This window comes from Alligator mississippiensis, chromosome 3 (assembly GCF_030867095.1).
Source record: "Alligator mississippiensis isolate rAllMis1 chromosome 3, rAllMis1, whole genome shotgun sequence".
Taxonomy (NCBI): domain Eukaryota; kingdom Metazoa; phylum Chordata; order Crocodylia; family Alligatoridae; genus Alligator; species Alligator mississippiensis.
The window spans coordinates 299,117,336-299,132,710 of NC_081826.1; the positions used below are offsets into that span (position 1 = coordinate 299,117,336).

Sequence of the window (15,375 nt, forward strand, 5' to 3'; positions counted from 1 at the left end):
CTGGATTCTACCCATTTCTTCTGCAACTTGTATCGTAGGCACTTCTTGCCATGCTTAGTTAAGTGCTTTATAGAGTGCCTGCTGCAGTGGATGCTGATTTGGGAGCCCCAGAGCACTACTGTCATACGGGTAGAGGCCAGAGCAGCCTTTGGCACCGCAGCAATAGAAATAACTAATAGTCCCTTTCTGAAGTGGGAGTGGATGTGCGTCGTGTACAAACTAAGCCTGGTGCCAGCTAAGATACTTACTGGCTTTAGGAAGCGGATTATTGGGAATCATGATAGTGAGGCCTGCTGGCTTTGTTGCCTCTGTTTGTATTAAAGAGCTCAACTATTTTTCTGGCTGTATATTGTTTCTTAGCGCTTGGAAACCAGGGTGAATGCAGTCCAACCCTCCATATTAGGCTGCACCCTTAGTATCAGAGTGCTGTGAGTAAATTCTCTTTATATCCGTAGATAGCCTGATATGTGTATATGTGGATTTCCTCTCCATCTACACTGAAACAATTGAGTTTTAAGTTGTGCCTTCCTGGTACCAGGAAAAGGGGAGCAAAGGTTCTGGTAACTTTGAAGTGTTATGTCTTTGGCTTACAAAACATAAACTTGATTAACAAAACCAGATGAATTCTATATTAATCTCATCCATTATAGTACAGCTTTCTGGGAACTGAGTTGTCACCGCTCATGAATAAAGCTAGATGACTTGTTCTAGTTAGAGCTGTGCAAAACATCCTCTAAATTGGAAAGAAGGGGGTGGAAGGAGGTGGAGGCTAAGCTGAGATGTGTTCACATTATAGTCAGAAGTGGAATATAAAAGCCCATGGCTCAGGCTGTTCCTGTGTAGTAAGGCCAGGTACATTTCTGGGAGATGGCTTTATTTCAGAAGGCTTTTATGTGTGTGAAGTTAATCATAAGTTTAAACTATGATCTGTTCAAAACAGCCCACACTAATGGAGATGCCAGGCTCTCCATTTTAAGCGTACTTCCCTGTTGCCACACATCTTAAGATGTGGTGTTTTTTTTTTGCTAGTAGATAATTGCTGGCGAGTCTCAGTTACTGACTGAGCCTAATTGGGTAGCAGTACGTACAGTATAGTTCACCTGGTGTGCTGAGATGGTAGTGCTTGTCCACAAAAGCATCGTTGCTGTGCTGTCTGCCAGGGCTCGGAGACTACGTGCGGCTTCTTAAGTTGATTTTTTTTTTTTTTTGACTCTGCACTATTGCTGAAAGATCGGAGCATAAGTGTGTTAACCCTCCATGCAATAAGTGCCACTGCAGAGATCTACTTACTGCCAAACCAGGGTTAAATGCCTTCCCCCGAGATCCCTTGCCTGCGCCCACAGCTCTGAGCAGAAGGGTGCAAGTATTAGCTCATGCAGCGAGGAAAACAGAGGCATTGCTTTTACTTGGGTTATGTGACTGTGAGCAGCAGACTTTCCTTTTTTTTTTTTTTTTAATTGCAGTTGCTAGGTGCTAGCTAACGTGGACATACTAGCTGGTGGAAGGTGGTCTTCAGAAACCCTTTAATTTTTTTTTTTAACGTTTCTAACAAGGTTTCTAAATCAGTAATTCTCAACCTTTTTAGACTCTCTCTAGGCCTCCTCTTGATAGACTTCCCCCCCCTCCCCCTGGCCCCCCCACGCATGCCAGATCTGAGCTTTCTCGCTCATTTTTTGAGTATAGAAAATTGCTAGAGCAATTCTTCTGTTGCAGAGAACTCAAAGGTCCCCAGCAGGTCAATGCTATTAACGCTCTGAATTCCCATTTGAAATGTCCAGGTTTATCTTGTGAATCGTGTTTGCACCCCTAACGGTGCTAGCATTGTGTGGCACTCCAAGCTGCCCCCCCATGGGTGCTGTGGCTCGGGTAGAGAATCGCTGCCCTGGATGTTGAATTCCCACTCCCCCAGGAGACTTGCTGCCTGCCCTGCTGGTGAGGGACTCTGCGTTGTATAACACTGCAGCAGCAGTGCTTGGTTTACACTTACAAATCTATAAATAATTCTTTCCTCTTGCTGCTTTCAGCAGGGGGAAGGCTGCTCATGAACGAGGTGACTGCATTGGGACCTGCCCTGTGTTTTTAGCTGAACACGTGGCTACTGGCTGTCTCTTGTGGGGAAATCATAGCTGTTGCCGACTGAATTCTCTATGAAGAGACAGACTCAAAGGGGCTGTTCAGCAAGAGATTCACAAGTGCTAAAGGTTACTCTGGGATCTTTTAGAGTGCCGTTCAAAAATGCATAGCTAAACATAATTGGGAAGAAAGGGTGAAGCCCCACGGTGTGGAAGCATATGTGTTGCAAGTTAGTGGCTGCGTCTACACGAGAGAGTACGGTGCAGTACCACCGAGCTACGCTACTGCACAGTAGCATTGCAGGGCGCTAACAGTGCCGCAACATTACTGCGCAGTAGTGTGGGGGGGGGGGGGAACTATGCAGGGACGCTACTGCGCAGTAACACCGGTTACGGCGCAGTCTGCTGCTTGTGTAGATGCGGCCAGTGACGTGTCTACAAAGCGCACCTGAAGGGCTGAATAACGGGTTGTTGGTTGGCATGATTAAACCGAAGCGGCAGACAGACAGCACAAACCCCTGCAGTGAATAACCTCGCTCAGCCCAGAAACAATCGGGTAAAACTGCAAGGGTGTTAGTTTTTGCTAATGTAGTTGCCATCTGTCTGTGTCCATCCAGGGTAACGGTCTGCCAAGAGCTATTCCCTGCTTCCTGTCACTTAGTGGCAAGGTGCTGTTACAGCTGCTTCCTGGGAGCTGCTTGGGGATAATTTGCATGTCTGTTTGTTCCTGATCCTGGTGTAGTGAACATCAGTATGCAAGCCAGTATAAATCACACTAGGGCTTGTGTCTTCCACTGCCCCGAACCTGCTAGTTTCACTTCGGTTTCTACATAGCTTGCCACAAAGTGAAAACAAAGGTTGAATTATTCATCAAAACTCTACATCGGGGTGTCCAACCTTTTTGAATGTGGGGCTGGATCACGAACTTTGTATCGCCCAGTGGGCTGGCAAGCCATATTCAAAGACCTCACAAGAAGTGGTATCACATCAGGAAGTGATGTCGTGGGACCTTTGACACCAATGAAGGTCTCAAGAATATATGAAAGGGTCACGAGCAAACTTTAAAAGTGGGTTTTCCTTTAAAGGAGAAAAACATGTAAGTGTGGTTTTTCTCTCGTGGAGTGGCAGCGTTCCAGCCTCCCAGGGGCTACTTGGGCCCCACACCCTGGGGTCTGGAGGCAGGAGCAGTGAGCGACGCTGGGTCGGGACTGACCATCTGTGCTTACAAATGGGTCCTGGTACAAGAAAGGCTGAGATCCACTGATCTAGGCTGGGGTGGGCAATTATTCAAGGCAGAGCGGAGCAACACGGGGCACAACCCTTGCTCCTCGGGCTCCCGGTGGTGAGCCAGATAGGATCAATTGGTGGGCTGGATACTGCTTGTGGGCCATGTTTTGCCTACCCTGATCTAGGCATAGCTGTGCCTATGTTCTCCTACGGGTACTTCTCATGCTTCTGGGCTTTGCTGGTTGCCCCCACCACCACCCTTTCCCTCTCTGCTATATGTGCCAGGGTGTTTTTAAGTCTTCCTCAGAGGTGCTGGGTGTTGGCTACAGCCGAGGCTAGGGACTTTGACTGGGGTGTGCCAATGCTCCTTTTGGGACCAAATCCAGAGGTTTTTGGCTAGAGGGTTATGTCCAGAGGTAGGCAACCCCTTCCAAGGGTGCCAGCACATAGCACACAAAGGCATTTTGCTTGGCACTTGTGCCTCGGGGCAGACTTCAGGGGAAGGGCCAGGGCTGTGCTGCCACAACAAGGAGAGAGCCCCTCGTGGCTCCCCCACTGTCTGCCACTGGCACGCCAACATTTTACAAGTCAAGGCTGCGGGTGTTTTTGGCACTGCCCAAAAAACGCTGCCGAGCCCTGGTCTTGCCCTTCTGCTCGGGGTCCCACTGGTAGCCAAATTTGGGGTCAGGAAGGAATTTTACCCCATGGTCAGATTAGAGCAGACTCTGGAGATTTTGTGCCTTCCTTTGCCATGCTCCAGCACCCGGCTTCTGGGACGTGGGCACAGCCGGCTTCCAGGAGGGAAGACCAGGCTTTGAGGTTAAAGCCCTGGCCCCAGGAGATAGGAGTCAGATCTGAGCCTCCCTCCCCTGTGAAAGGCAGGGACCCCCCCCAGGTGCTGGGAGCCCACAGTCACCGGCCCGGCCCCAGGGAGGCGCCGTCTTCCTGTCCCAGCCCTACCTGCTGTGCCCCGGCCGGGCAGGAGGTGGCACAGGCAGACGACGAGGGCGAGCCCAGCCGCCTCCACAGGTCTGCATCGCCACGCCGTGCCGGGCTGGAGGGAGCCGGAGCCGTGGCTGGGTGGCACCTCGGTGCAGTGAGCTCAGGCTCTGCCTGAGCCCGGGGCCACCCCACGCAGCACGGCCAATGCCAACAGCCCGGCGGGAGGAGGCACCTGCCCACGCCGCTCCACCTCCGCCAGCGACCCGGGGCCGAGCCGGGCTGCCTCTTGCCTGCGGGCGGGGAGCGGCGAGTCGCTCAGGCCAGGAAGCGGTGGCTTCCCCACATGGTGCTGGGGACGGGAGGAGGCGGGCCGGGTCTACACTCCTCCTCTTCCCACACGCACCGCGTCAGCAATGTCAAGCTGACGCGGTGTGTGTGGGAACCTTGTCCCTTCCCTAGCCCTTCACCAGCCATGAGGAAGCTGCTGGGGAGGGACAAGGGGTGGGAACGAAAGTAAACCATGTTTACTTTCATTTCCTGCCGCAGCACCGCGGGCCACAGAAAATGCCTTGGCGGGCCGCATGGTAGCCCGCGGGCCGCATGTTGAACAAGCCTGCTCTATCCATTGCATCGTATTTCAGAATCCTACGAACCGAAGCTAACCTCTTCGGTTTTCCCCCTTAAACTTAGCTGCTTTTCAGTTGCGGCCTCTGCCTGGATATATAAAGTATTTGCTTACCGTTAAGCCTGCTGTATTTGGATTGGTTTAGTTTTGCCAGCTCCAGTGTTAAAACAAGTCTGCAGGAATGTGTTTTTTGTCGTACTGTCTTTCAGGGCCAGTCGCTGCCTAATGCACTCGCATAGCAAATCTGCATTTTGAGCTGAGTCACTTATTCAGATAATTTAAAGTTCAAAACACATCCCTTTAAACTGGAATGTGTAGGGAATTCAGTCATAGGCCAAGGCAACTTTCTAAGTATTAGATGCAGCTTTCTGGGTACTTGAAGCATGAGATGCTGATGTGGATTATTCTTGACTATTGCTGCGGAGATCTAGTACACTGCAAGTCCTGGTGAACTTCAAGCTTCTCCGTCCAGCTAGCCACTTGAGTAACGAACAGAATACCTACCTTTCCCCCTTTCTGCACCAGGTCAGACATCAATATTGCTTTACTTGAATACGTTTTGAGGTTGTTGTGTTGTCATGGACTTTGCTACCTGCAATCGCTGGCTAAAATTCAATTTTTTGCAAGCAGTATTGATACTGCAGTTTGGGAATTGGAGGGGTGGTTTTAATGTGCATTGTTACGTACTTAGACTGATCTTGATCACAACTGCACCGTCCAAAGGGTGGAACAGTGTAACTTAACTTGACTACTGAGACCAGAATGGTCCTTTACCCCAGGGAGATACTCAGTTAGAAAACTGGTATTGCTATACGGGGTGGCCTAGAAATGGAAGTACGATTTCGGAAGTAACCTGGCACTGGAAGGGACCTGTTGGGCCAGAGTCATGCCTGCTATTGGCCACCTTGTTATCCTCTTCTCTCACCCGTAGGCAGCATGTAAGCACATTTTTGGGTTGAAAGATCATTCTGAAGTTGATCTTGCCTTTTTTAGAAGCCATTTCTGTCAGATTCAGCAGAAGGAAAATAAGGCTGGTAGGAGGAGCGGATGTAAAGCATCAGTTTCTGCCTTTTTTTTTAAATTGCTCCTTGTCTTGGGTAACAGGCTATATACCCTTTCAGACCCCCTCTTTAAAATACACGCTTGTCTTCCCCTTGCTGAAGTACTAAGATGCTAGAATTATTCTAAAGTGGAACTAATGACATCAGTCCTAGGCCCTGTGGCCTTTTGTGGCCTCCTCCCTTCACTGTATCATTTCTAATAGACATAAATGGTTCCTTGAGGAGGAAGCTAGAGTGCAAGATGCTTGTTGGTACTTGACACTATTCAGTTAAAAGGTGTTGTTCAGCTCTGAAAGCTTTGAGGATGATGTGAGTGAGTATCTAAGGCTGCATCTGCCCTAGGAGTGCTTTATCAGTGCAGAAATGCTATACCAGCAAAGTGATTTGTGTGCAAAGGCAGGGATTGCAGAACAGCTGCACTTGCTTGTCTAGTGAAAACCATTTTGCCACAAGCAAAGCACAATACGTGTGAGAGCACTGGTTTCGGGTATAGCGGCATTGTGTACTTCTGGGGCTTCTGCACAGCTATATTGGGCAAGGCCATGAAGGGGGGCAGCTGCTGGCTGACAAAATCCAGTGCTGGTAGGAGCCCCAAGTGCAGGCCTGACCTGTGCTTCAGAGGTTGGGAATGGACTGTGTCGCTTAAATTGGGGAATGAGCTGCAGTTTGCTCAAGGCCATATCATACTGGCAACATAACTACTCTCCTCAGGCCCCTGCCTTCCCGCAGTGCCCCTTGGTGACAACAGCGGCATCACTTGCTTGCTTAAAGCAAAATGGGACCAAGGTTAGCGTTACAAGTGAAGGGCTGGGCTTTCCTAGATGTCTAGCTGATGCCACGCGTAGTTTCTATCAGCTGAGAGTTCAGTCCGAGTCTAGCTTCTTCCAAACGGACTAGTACGTGGGCCAGTCCTAGCTTAGCCAGGAGGAACGTAACTGCACGATGATGGGGTTCGGCTGTACCATTCCTCATGCTCCTCTCTTCGAGTGGAAGACATCTTTAAGGCTTGCATGGCACTTCTGTTGCTTCCCAGGTCCTTGTCTAGTCTTCTTGAAGACCTGGCCCTTTCTCAGAAGAGGAGGTACCCATGGTCACCAGCCCCACTTCTGGCCACATCTAGGTGACACTGCAAGTTCTCCCATCAGAGGATAAAAAAGGAGTATGAAATTCTTCTAGCCTTTCTGCTCCCATTGGTCATGCCGTGTCTTCAAAGCAAAGGTTTCCCTATCAAGTGATGCAAACTTGGGTTTGAGGCTTTGGCAGGGGACGGAGGACTCGTGAAGTTGCACCAAGCACCTGTCCTTCCTAAACACCTGGGCAGCAAATGTCCTCTCTTGCATCCTTGGAGCTCTGGTTTCCTGAAGCTTAGACTAAAAATTGGGGCAGAGAGGGTCCTAGCTTCCTTAAGGCACTTAGCAGGCTGAAAATATGGGTGGGAAGCATCCAGGTTCAGCAGCTGCTGGCAAACCTGCTGCTTCGCGTTCCCCTTCCAGAGCGATTACTGACCCTTGCAATAGACTGGGTTCTTGTAAGTGGTGGTGTTGTATAAGCCAGACTTGGGTCCATTGGTGAAACTCAGATATGCAGGAGGCCAGACTAGAATATTGTCATTTTAAGGGCAGAACAGAGCCCCTAACCCTAATACTCTGACTTATCCATACTCTCATACAAGCACTTCAGTGCTTTTCATCATGTTTGCAGGTGAAGTAGGAAGAATACCTTTTTAATTAGTTAGAAAAGCAGTTGAAATCTGTGAAGGTCCAGATTTTTTTTTTCCCCGTAGAAGTTGCTAATGGCTGCAGACCGGCATAGGGAACCCATTTGACCTGTTGTTACTGAAAGACTGCTTGTTACGGGTCAGGATTAAGTCATGGCGGCAGCTTCTAGTTGCAGCCTGGCTGTGGACAAAAACCAGATTTCAGATTGGCCGGAGAGAAAATTTCTTCCTCAACACTTCCTGTGCTCGGCTAATCTGGGCACGACCCACAGTTCCCAACAGATTACAGCTCTTCACGTGAAGTGTTGTGTACCTGGTCTCGAAACCGAAGTGGAAGGAGTCAAGAGCTGCAGGGCTAGCGATGTAGGCTAGTGCCTTCGTACAGAGGAAGACGTGGTACCACCCTTCGCTTTGTGGCTTTTCATCTCTGCTAATAGCACTTTCTCAGCTGGAGTGGCTAAAACGGGCAAGCATTGCACACAGCGCGTGGCACCAACTCGCTGCACGTGGGGTGACGTACTGAACCGTTCCAGAGTCCAGTCCCACTTTGAAATGTGTTTCCCTGCTTTGTTCTGCTCGTATTGATGGCCCATGCTGCTGAGCTAGTAAAAACCCTCTTAGCATTGAAAACCAGGCACTGCAGCTCCCTTGGCTAATGCAGGCAGGGGTAGCCGTGTGCTGATCCCTGTGCTGACAAAGCAACCAGAATAAATAGCATGGCAAGGGAAGGGCCTAGTTTCAGAAGCATGCGATCAGCCTGTTGCCAGGGGAAGTACGTCAGTCTGCTTTCAACCTGCCTCCGCTATTTTAAACAGCTCTGACAAAAAAAGTAGCAACACTAGAATATTTTAAAGAGAGATGCTTGCTGTGTTTGAGGCTGAACCCTCCTTTGTGGAAGAGCCCTAACAGGTTAAAATGATATGGTTTTACTGCAGCTGGTGCCTTTTAGACCTCCTTATATGTCAAGAGTGACTTGCTCTTGACTCATCAGCATTTGAGTCAGCCCTCCTATTGCTGGTCCCTAATGGCAGTATTTTGTTAGGCAGCACTGTGCCTGGAGTAAAGCTTTGTTACAGGGTAGAAATGACTTGCTAACTGAAAGCTGCTTTAAGATCCTGAATGCTCTACCACAGTGATGTGCAACTTTTTTTTTTTTTTTTTTAAGCTCAAGGTACCCCTCATTAGGCTCGAGGCACCCCCTGGAAAATGCCAGCTCTTAATTTTCACTCATTTTTTTTCATGATGGGGAAAATGGTACAGCAGTTTTCTGATTGCAGAGAACTTGGACCATAACGGGTCAGAATGTATGTATGTATGTATTTATGTATTGATGCTGTAGATTCCTATTTGAAATCATTGTCTTTATCTTGTGAGTCATGTTTTCACACTTACCAGTGCTTCCAGTTTGCTCTCAGGCTAACTTTTTGATTAGTGAGGGCATCCTAAATGATGAACACCTGTAATGCATCATGGAAGCTCAGATCTCTAAACTGGACTCCTAGGATACCGAAGGGAGGAAGTTTTTATTAAGAATGAATTAATTGTTCCTCTTCAGAGCAAGCCTGGCATAAAGCTGCTCATATTTCCGGGTGTTGCTTGTTGACATCAGTTTGCACAGTGGAGGGAAGGCTCAAATGTGGCTGAGATCGTTCCCCCACAAAACCATATTTCATAGCAAGAGCCTGGAAGCGTATCAGCTGAACTGTCCAGAGCCCCTTTCTCTCCACTGAATAGCACTTGGTGAAATGCCTTCAGTCTTTCTTGAATCATATACAATATGTTCTTACACCCTGGATCATGCATCTAACCAGGGGTAGATTAATGCTCAAACTAAAGGATTTACCCCATTGCTTCTAGTCGGATGCACTTGCATGTTTGAACCGCAGGCAGGCTGATCCATCCGTTTCCTGCCAAGCAGAACCCCCCTGAAATGTAAAGGAGAAATTTTGCTTCCAAAGTTGAACAAATGCCACTTAAATGCATTCACTCCAGCCGAGTCCACTATGTTCATATAGTTACTGAACAGCTCTTAGAGATGACAGCTTTGACCAGTGTCTTCTATAGATGCACGTGGTGGGCTGTTATAAACTTTGATGTGATGTTTTCAGAACCAAGATATGGAAGAGGAAACAGTTAAAAGCGTTTGAAACGTCAAGTCTCAAGGCTTTCATTTTTAGTGACCTCCTTCATTAATTAGCTTGTATCAGTACAGAATATATGTGTGTATGTATATGTGTGTATGTGTTTATATATGTGTATGTATGTGTATATTTTTTATTTTTTTTAGAGAGAATCCAACATGGGATAGTCTCTGGATGGTATCGGATGCCCTTCGGGGAGGCAGAGGAGAGGAGTTTCGCTGGGCTGCTGTGTCTGTTCAGAGCTCAGTCCTGCTTCCTTGAAGACGCAACAAAGCCCCTACAAAAGGGGAGAGAAGCACAGCATAGGAAATGCAGAGATTTGTTTCTGGCTCTGACTCTCATTAGCTGCAACCTGGCTGCTAGAGAAAGTTGAGCACCGCTGAACTGGTCTCATGGCTACACAGAGACAGGGCAGACTTGTCCCAGCCTCGGCCCTTCCAGATTTGGCTTTTCTTTTTTGCCAGGGAGCAACTAAAAATTGGGGAGAGAGCGCGGGGCAGTTAAACCAGACTCTTTAAAAGGGAATGGAATGGCAGGGCCCCGAAGATCGCAGTGTAGAGATGGATAAGACTTGCTGAAGCCAGCGAGGAGGATATGACCTGTACCAGTGATTTTTCTCTCAGGATCAGGACTGTGAAAGCTCATCAGTATCACAGAGCATCCTGCAAGGCAGTGGAGGTGGGAATTGTAGTGTCTTTTTTTCTGTCTGGCTTGCAAAATTTAAGGTGTGTGCATCTTTCTCTCTTCCCCCTGACTCCCTCCACAGGTGGGTGAAAGTAGCCTGCTCCAGTGCTCCCCACCCTGTTCAGGCTCGAGGTGTCCCTCCATAACTCTGAATTGAGTGGTACCCCATTTGGAAAAAAAACAACTTTATTTCTTACAGTGCTTTTTACCTCCTTGCAAAGGGGCTGGGCACTGGGATGGGGGGCAGCCTGGCAGGGAGAGCCTGAGCCTGCCCTGTACTTATTTCCTCCCACCTCTTGCAACACCCCTCAAAGAATCTCAGGGCACCGGGTTCACAATTGCTGGCCTACTAATTAATGCCCACTAGGTCTCCTAATGCCTGTTAATTCAGGCTTTATTCATGACAATCCCACTTTGGCCCAGGGAGCCCTGGTTCTGCAGTCATCTTGTTGCTCAGCCATGGTCTTAACATGTTCTGCGGGTGATGTCAATACTGGCGATACGGCAGTTTCAGGTTTTATGTCTAGGCTTGCTGATGTTCGTAAACAGCTTCCTGGAACAGGCCGAGTTGGACTCTTGTGACTGTTGCCTCTGCACAGCCCTTCGCTGCTAGTGAGACGTGGTAGCGCTGTGCCAAAGGCAAGTTCTGTTTTGCCCGTCTGCATTAGTAGGCTGCTCACGTTCTCAAGCACTAAGTTGCAAGTCACCTACTAACTCACGGGTGGGCAATGATGTGGTCTGGAAGGCCACGTAAGGAGTTTTGGTGAGCTGTGGTGGGGGTAATTGGTCCCGTGTGGGCCCATCTGCCCCGCACCCACCGCCAGGGGTGCTGGCAGGCAGGCGGGCGGGCTCTCTGGAGGCCGGCTCAGGACTTGCACGGGCGGGCGTGTTTGGCTGGGCGGATGGGATGGGGCCATGTGTAGGGAGTGAGGCTGGTGCCTGGGAGTTGGGGCCAGGATCGTGGGGCGGTGATGTGCGGGGGCAGAGCTGCAATCCACTCCTCGTACATCCCTGTGACGGTAGCCAGTTCTGCAGGCAGGGATGTGTGCGGAGCAGATCACAGCTCGTCCCCATCCCACAATCCTGGCATCCGCCCAGCTGAGTGCACCCTGCCCACAGGGGTCCCACGCTGCGCTACATGGAGACCCCACCTGGCAGCGGGTGCAGGGTGGATGGGCTGAGGGACCATGGGCTAAATGGAGTCCCTTGGCAGGCTGGATCTGGTCTGCAGGCTATATTTTACCCACCCCTCTACTATTGTCGAAAGCATCAGCCGGAAGCACCAGATGAGCTGCAGTTGCGTGGTGCTTCTGTTGCGTCACTTCTCTTTTGCGGGTAGAGCTGTGCACCGTACCGGCCTCGACCGCAGATTGAGATACAGTGTGCAGACATGAAAAGTTGTTGTGGAAGCTTTGGCATAATTCACTCATGTCAAATCAGCCTTGCTGGCTTTACAATCGCTGGTCTTTCAGGTTCGGAAGCTGGAGAGCATCAACTTGCTCTAGCTTCTGGACCGGCCTGCTAGCCGGGCTGTTGATACTTACCGATGACCTCCACGATGCGCATCTTTCAGTGTGCGGTATTAAATGCCACATTCAATAATCCAGCCTTAATGTGGAAGAGAGAAATCCATTAGGTGAATTTTAAAAAGGCGTGATGTACCAGCAAGCAGTAAAAGGCATTTTGTGGGGTTAGATATTAAATTTTAATGTGCCCGTGGTCTGTCGTTCCAGTACTTGTGCTGGCCTTCTGCCTTGCACGTAGAGCGTGCATCGTGGATACAGATGCTTCAGTGGGCTTTCACCGAGAATGCAAATGCTGAAAACAGTGATGAGCAACAGTTGGAAGCCAGCGTATTGCCAATCAAGCAGAAGAATCAAGGGTCTGGTGCTGTTTTACAAATGCTAACAGCCTCATGTACACAGCGATTAGGCATCTCTAAAGTAGCACGTTATACTTCAGAGGCTGATAGCTCTAGAGCTGTAAATGCAGGTGACTAAAGGCAGTGAAGCGGCAGGATACCTTGTGGATGGTAACTCCTTCCCCTGCTTCTCGTAATCACAAGGCAGAAGTATGGCAGGAACACGTTAAGCAGCTTTTCATTTGCCGAAGCATCTCATCTTGTCCAGATCTTCACTACCTACCTGGAACGGCGTAAGCCATTTTAAGCTTGTTGGGTTGCTCTCCACCTTGCAGGCAGCCGTTTCACTGGTGCTGCCTGGGCAGAGTTTGGTCTTTGGGGGTTTTCTTGGGGTTTTTTTTTTGGTTTTTTTTGTTTGTTTGTTTTTTTTGGGGGGGGGTTCAGTGCTGATATTGAAATGTTACCTGCCTTATTCTCACTCCTTCCAAGCTAAAAGCTTTAAGGTACTGAGTACCTGCAGCTCTTGCTGATGCACACCAATGCTTTTCTGCAGCAATTGCATCACCATCTCAGCCTCGTGATCTTAATACAGGCTGCTGGTTTCTCGTAAATATGCGTGCCCTTTTTCCTAAGCAAGCTGAGTGCAATAGAAATATTTGGAAACTCGGGTTAGGTACAGGTCGTAATGGATGCTATCATGCCCTCTTACTCTATAACGTACTGGGTGGACTAAACATTTCTAAAAATGATTGCTAAATGGGAAAGACCACAGTTAATTGCTATATCCTGTCCATAGGGACAGGCTCTCCAAGCTTCCTTAAGGAAGGGCTGGAAACTTTTTGGTTTACTTCAGTAGTGACTACTAATGTAACCTGCTATTGGAATGGCTAGTTTAGCTTTCTGAGGTTTCCCTCAACTGCTTTGTTTGACCCAGTTTAAATAATGTGGTATGGAGTAATGGGGAAAACCAAATAACACACTCCAAATATGGATCACTAATGAGAGCATCTGGGCTATGTTAGGCAAGAGAACAGGAAGTCGTCAACTAAAATAGCTGTGCCGTGCCTACGAATCTCTGGAAATTGCGGACCGTGGTGTCAGGGCGCCAGTTGAAGAGGCTGAACAGCGCGTCAAATAATGACGTGGGAAGGAGCCCTCAGGCAGCCCATTTCATCGGGCTTAATACGACTGTGATCTGCTTTGCTCCCCTTGGTATTTCCAAAAACAAAGTGCTGCCAAGGGGAAAATGCAGGTCTGACCCTGCACCCACCTCCACACAAAGTAGTATCAAAGGGGGCAGAGAGCAGGCATTCACAGCGTGGTTGCTGTGCTTACTCCCTGCATCCTTGTTTAAGTGGCTTAGGAAATCAGAAGTGTAAATACAGTTGCATGGGTGCTTGCACGGTGTCTTTTCCAGAGCTTTGTCTGGAGCCTCCCGAAGCACTCGCTCTACAACTCCACTTTGAGTTGAGCTCTGGCTGGACCAAGTGCCACCCACCCTGGGCCTCTGGTGCTAAATTAGCATGGCACCAAACATGACCTGTCTCATGAGCCCCTTTCCATTAGTTTGTCCCATGAAGTATCCAGAAGTCTTCAGGCCAGCGAGGTGGTGGAGATTGAATTTGTTCTCCAAAAACAACTGCCTCTTTCTCCAGTGAGCGGAATAGTTGGCTGTGTTTTGGGGATTGAGTTTCTGGTGAGAGAGCTGGGTTCCCAGCTCTTGCGGTTAGTGAGCCTCCATCAGCCATCTGGCAGCATTTCCCTAAACTCTTGGCTTCCTTTACTTATTTAAATGTTTTAAGTACATTCAACTGGTGCAAAGCTGCTTTAAATTATCACTTCCATTACAAAAGCGAAGTGCTGAGTAATACTCTTGGACCTGGCTCTCGGGAGCATCCCAGAAAAGTATTTGATTTCCCTTTTCAAATGGGAAGTGATTTGGAGATGGAGAGGTGAAAGGGATCCTTGCAAAATTTCCCCTTCCTATCACTTTCTGGGGCTTCCTAGTGTATTTTAATCCCACAAATTACAGCTGCAGCAGGTGGCAGGGCCAAATCCTGACCTCTGGGGCTAAAGGCTGCTTGGCGTCTCTGTTTGAAATACCTTGGTGCACCCGAGCATGTTATTCAGCTAGACAAAGCTGCATGTTTGCACAGTCTGCATCACTGATCTTTGCTGGTCCCAGTGCGGGCTTGGACCATGCATTGCCTGCACTCGCGAGGAACGTTCCCTGCATGTTCTGTCCCGCCCAGCACTATCGTGGGACATGCCAAAGCGCATGGATTTATCGCATGCATGTAGTGCACTGATTGCATTCAGCTTTGCAGCAGTTCTGTCTTCACGGGCAATCATGTAGCCCTCAGATTTACCCCACAGCTATACTTGCAACCCAGGAACTGGTGCCCTAAGAGCTGTTCAGTAGTTTTTAGCATCTACAGTTCATGCAAGAAATATAGCTCAACAATAGGGAAATTTGGCCTGTCTGTCACAGTTATACTGTTGTGTTTTTAATTTAGGCTCTTATTTGCATTTTCAAGTTTACGGGCTTAATTTTCTGGGGGCTCACCTTTTTGGAAGGCATGCCACAAATTAGCCCCTCATGTTCAGCCAAGTCCCTTTCCCCTACCCAATCTGCTCCCCAGCCAAGCTGCTGCTCTGCTTTCTTCTCCCTGCCCTATCTACCACTTTTCTACCTGTCCCCCTCTCCAGTCTGCCATTGGCCACCCTTGCCATAAGTGTGCCAATTCAGGCTGAAGTTGCTGGATGGGCCCAGCAGCAAGGTTAGGATGTTAGCAGATTGAGAAGGTGAAGTGACCAGTGGATGGTAATAAAACTCTTGGGCAGAGGATCCAGTTCAGTCCTGGGCTTTTGTGCTCTTGAGTTTATACATCTTGAGATTGCAAAAGGAAAAAAAAAAAAATCTTGGTTTGGAGTGGTCTTACCTGGCATTTTGCTGAACTTTTGTATTGGGTTCATATTCTGGTTTGCTCCCTCTCTTATCTGAACTGTAAGCCAATTTGTTAACAAAACTAGCAGTAGCCAAAT

At 48.8% G+C, this 15,375-nt stretch overlaps 1 protein-coding gene across 2 annotated transcripts in view; it reads left to right on the forward strand.

Moving 5' to 3' along the window:
* Window positions 1–15,375, forward strand: part of UBE2R2 (ubiquitin conjugating enzyme E2 R2) — a 72,429-nt gene that overhangs the window by 38,888 nt on the left and 18,166 nt on the right. The window contains exon 1 of one of the 2 annotated variants that reach the window (XM_019480046.2): window positions 9,981–10,463. The exons of the other annotated variant lie outside the window; for it this stretch is intronic. Coding sequence (XP_019335591.2) covers window positions 10,380–10,463 — 84 coding nt within the window. The 5' untranslated portion in view covers window positions 9,981–10,379. Of the gene's footprint in view, window positions 1–9,980; window positions 10,464–15,375 lie in introns of those variants that run through there. 2 annotated transcript variants of the gene reach the window in all.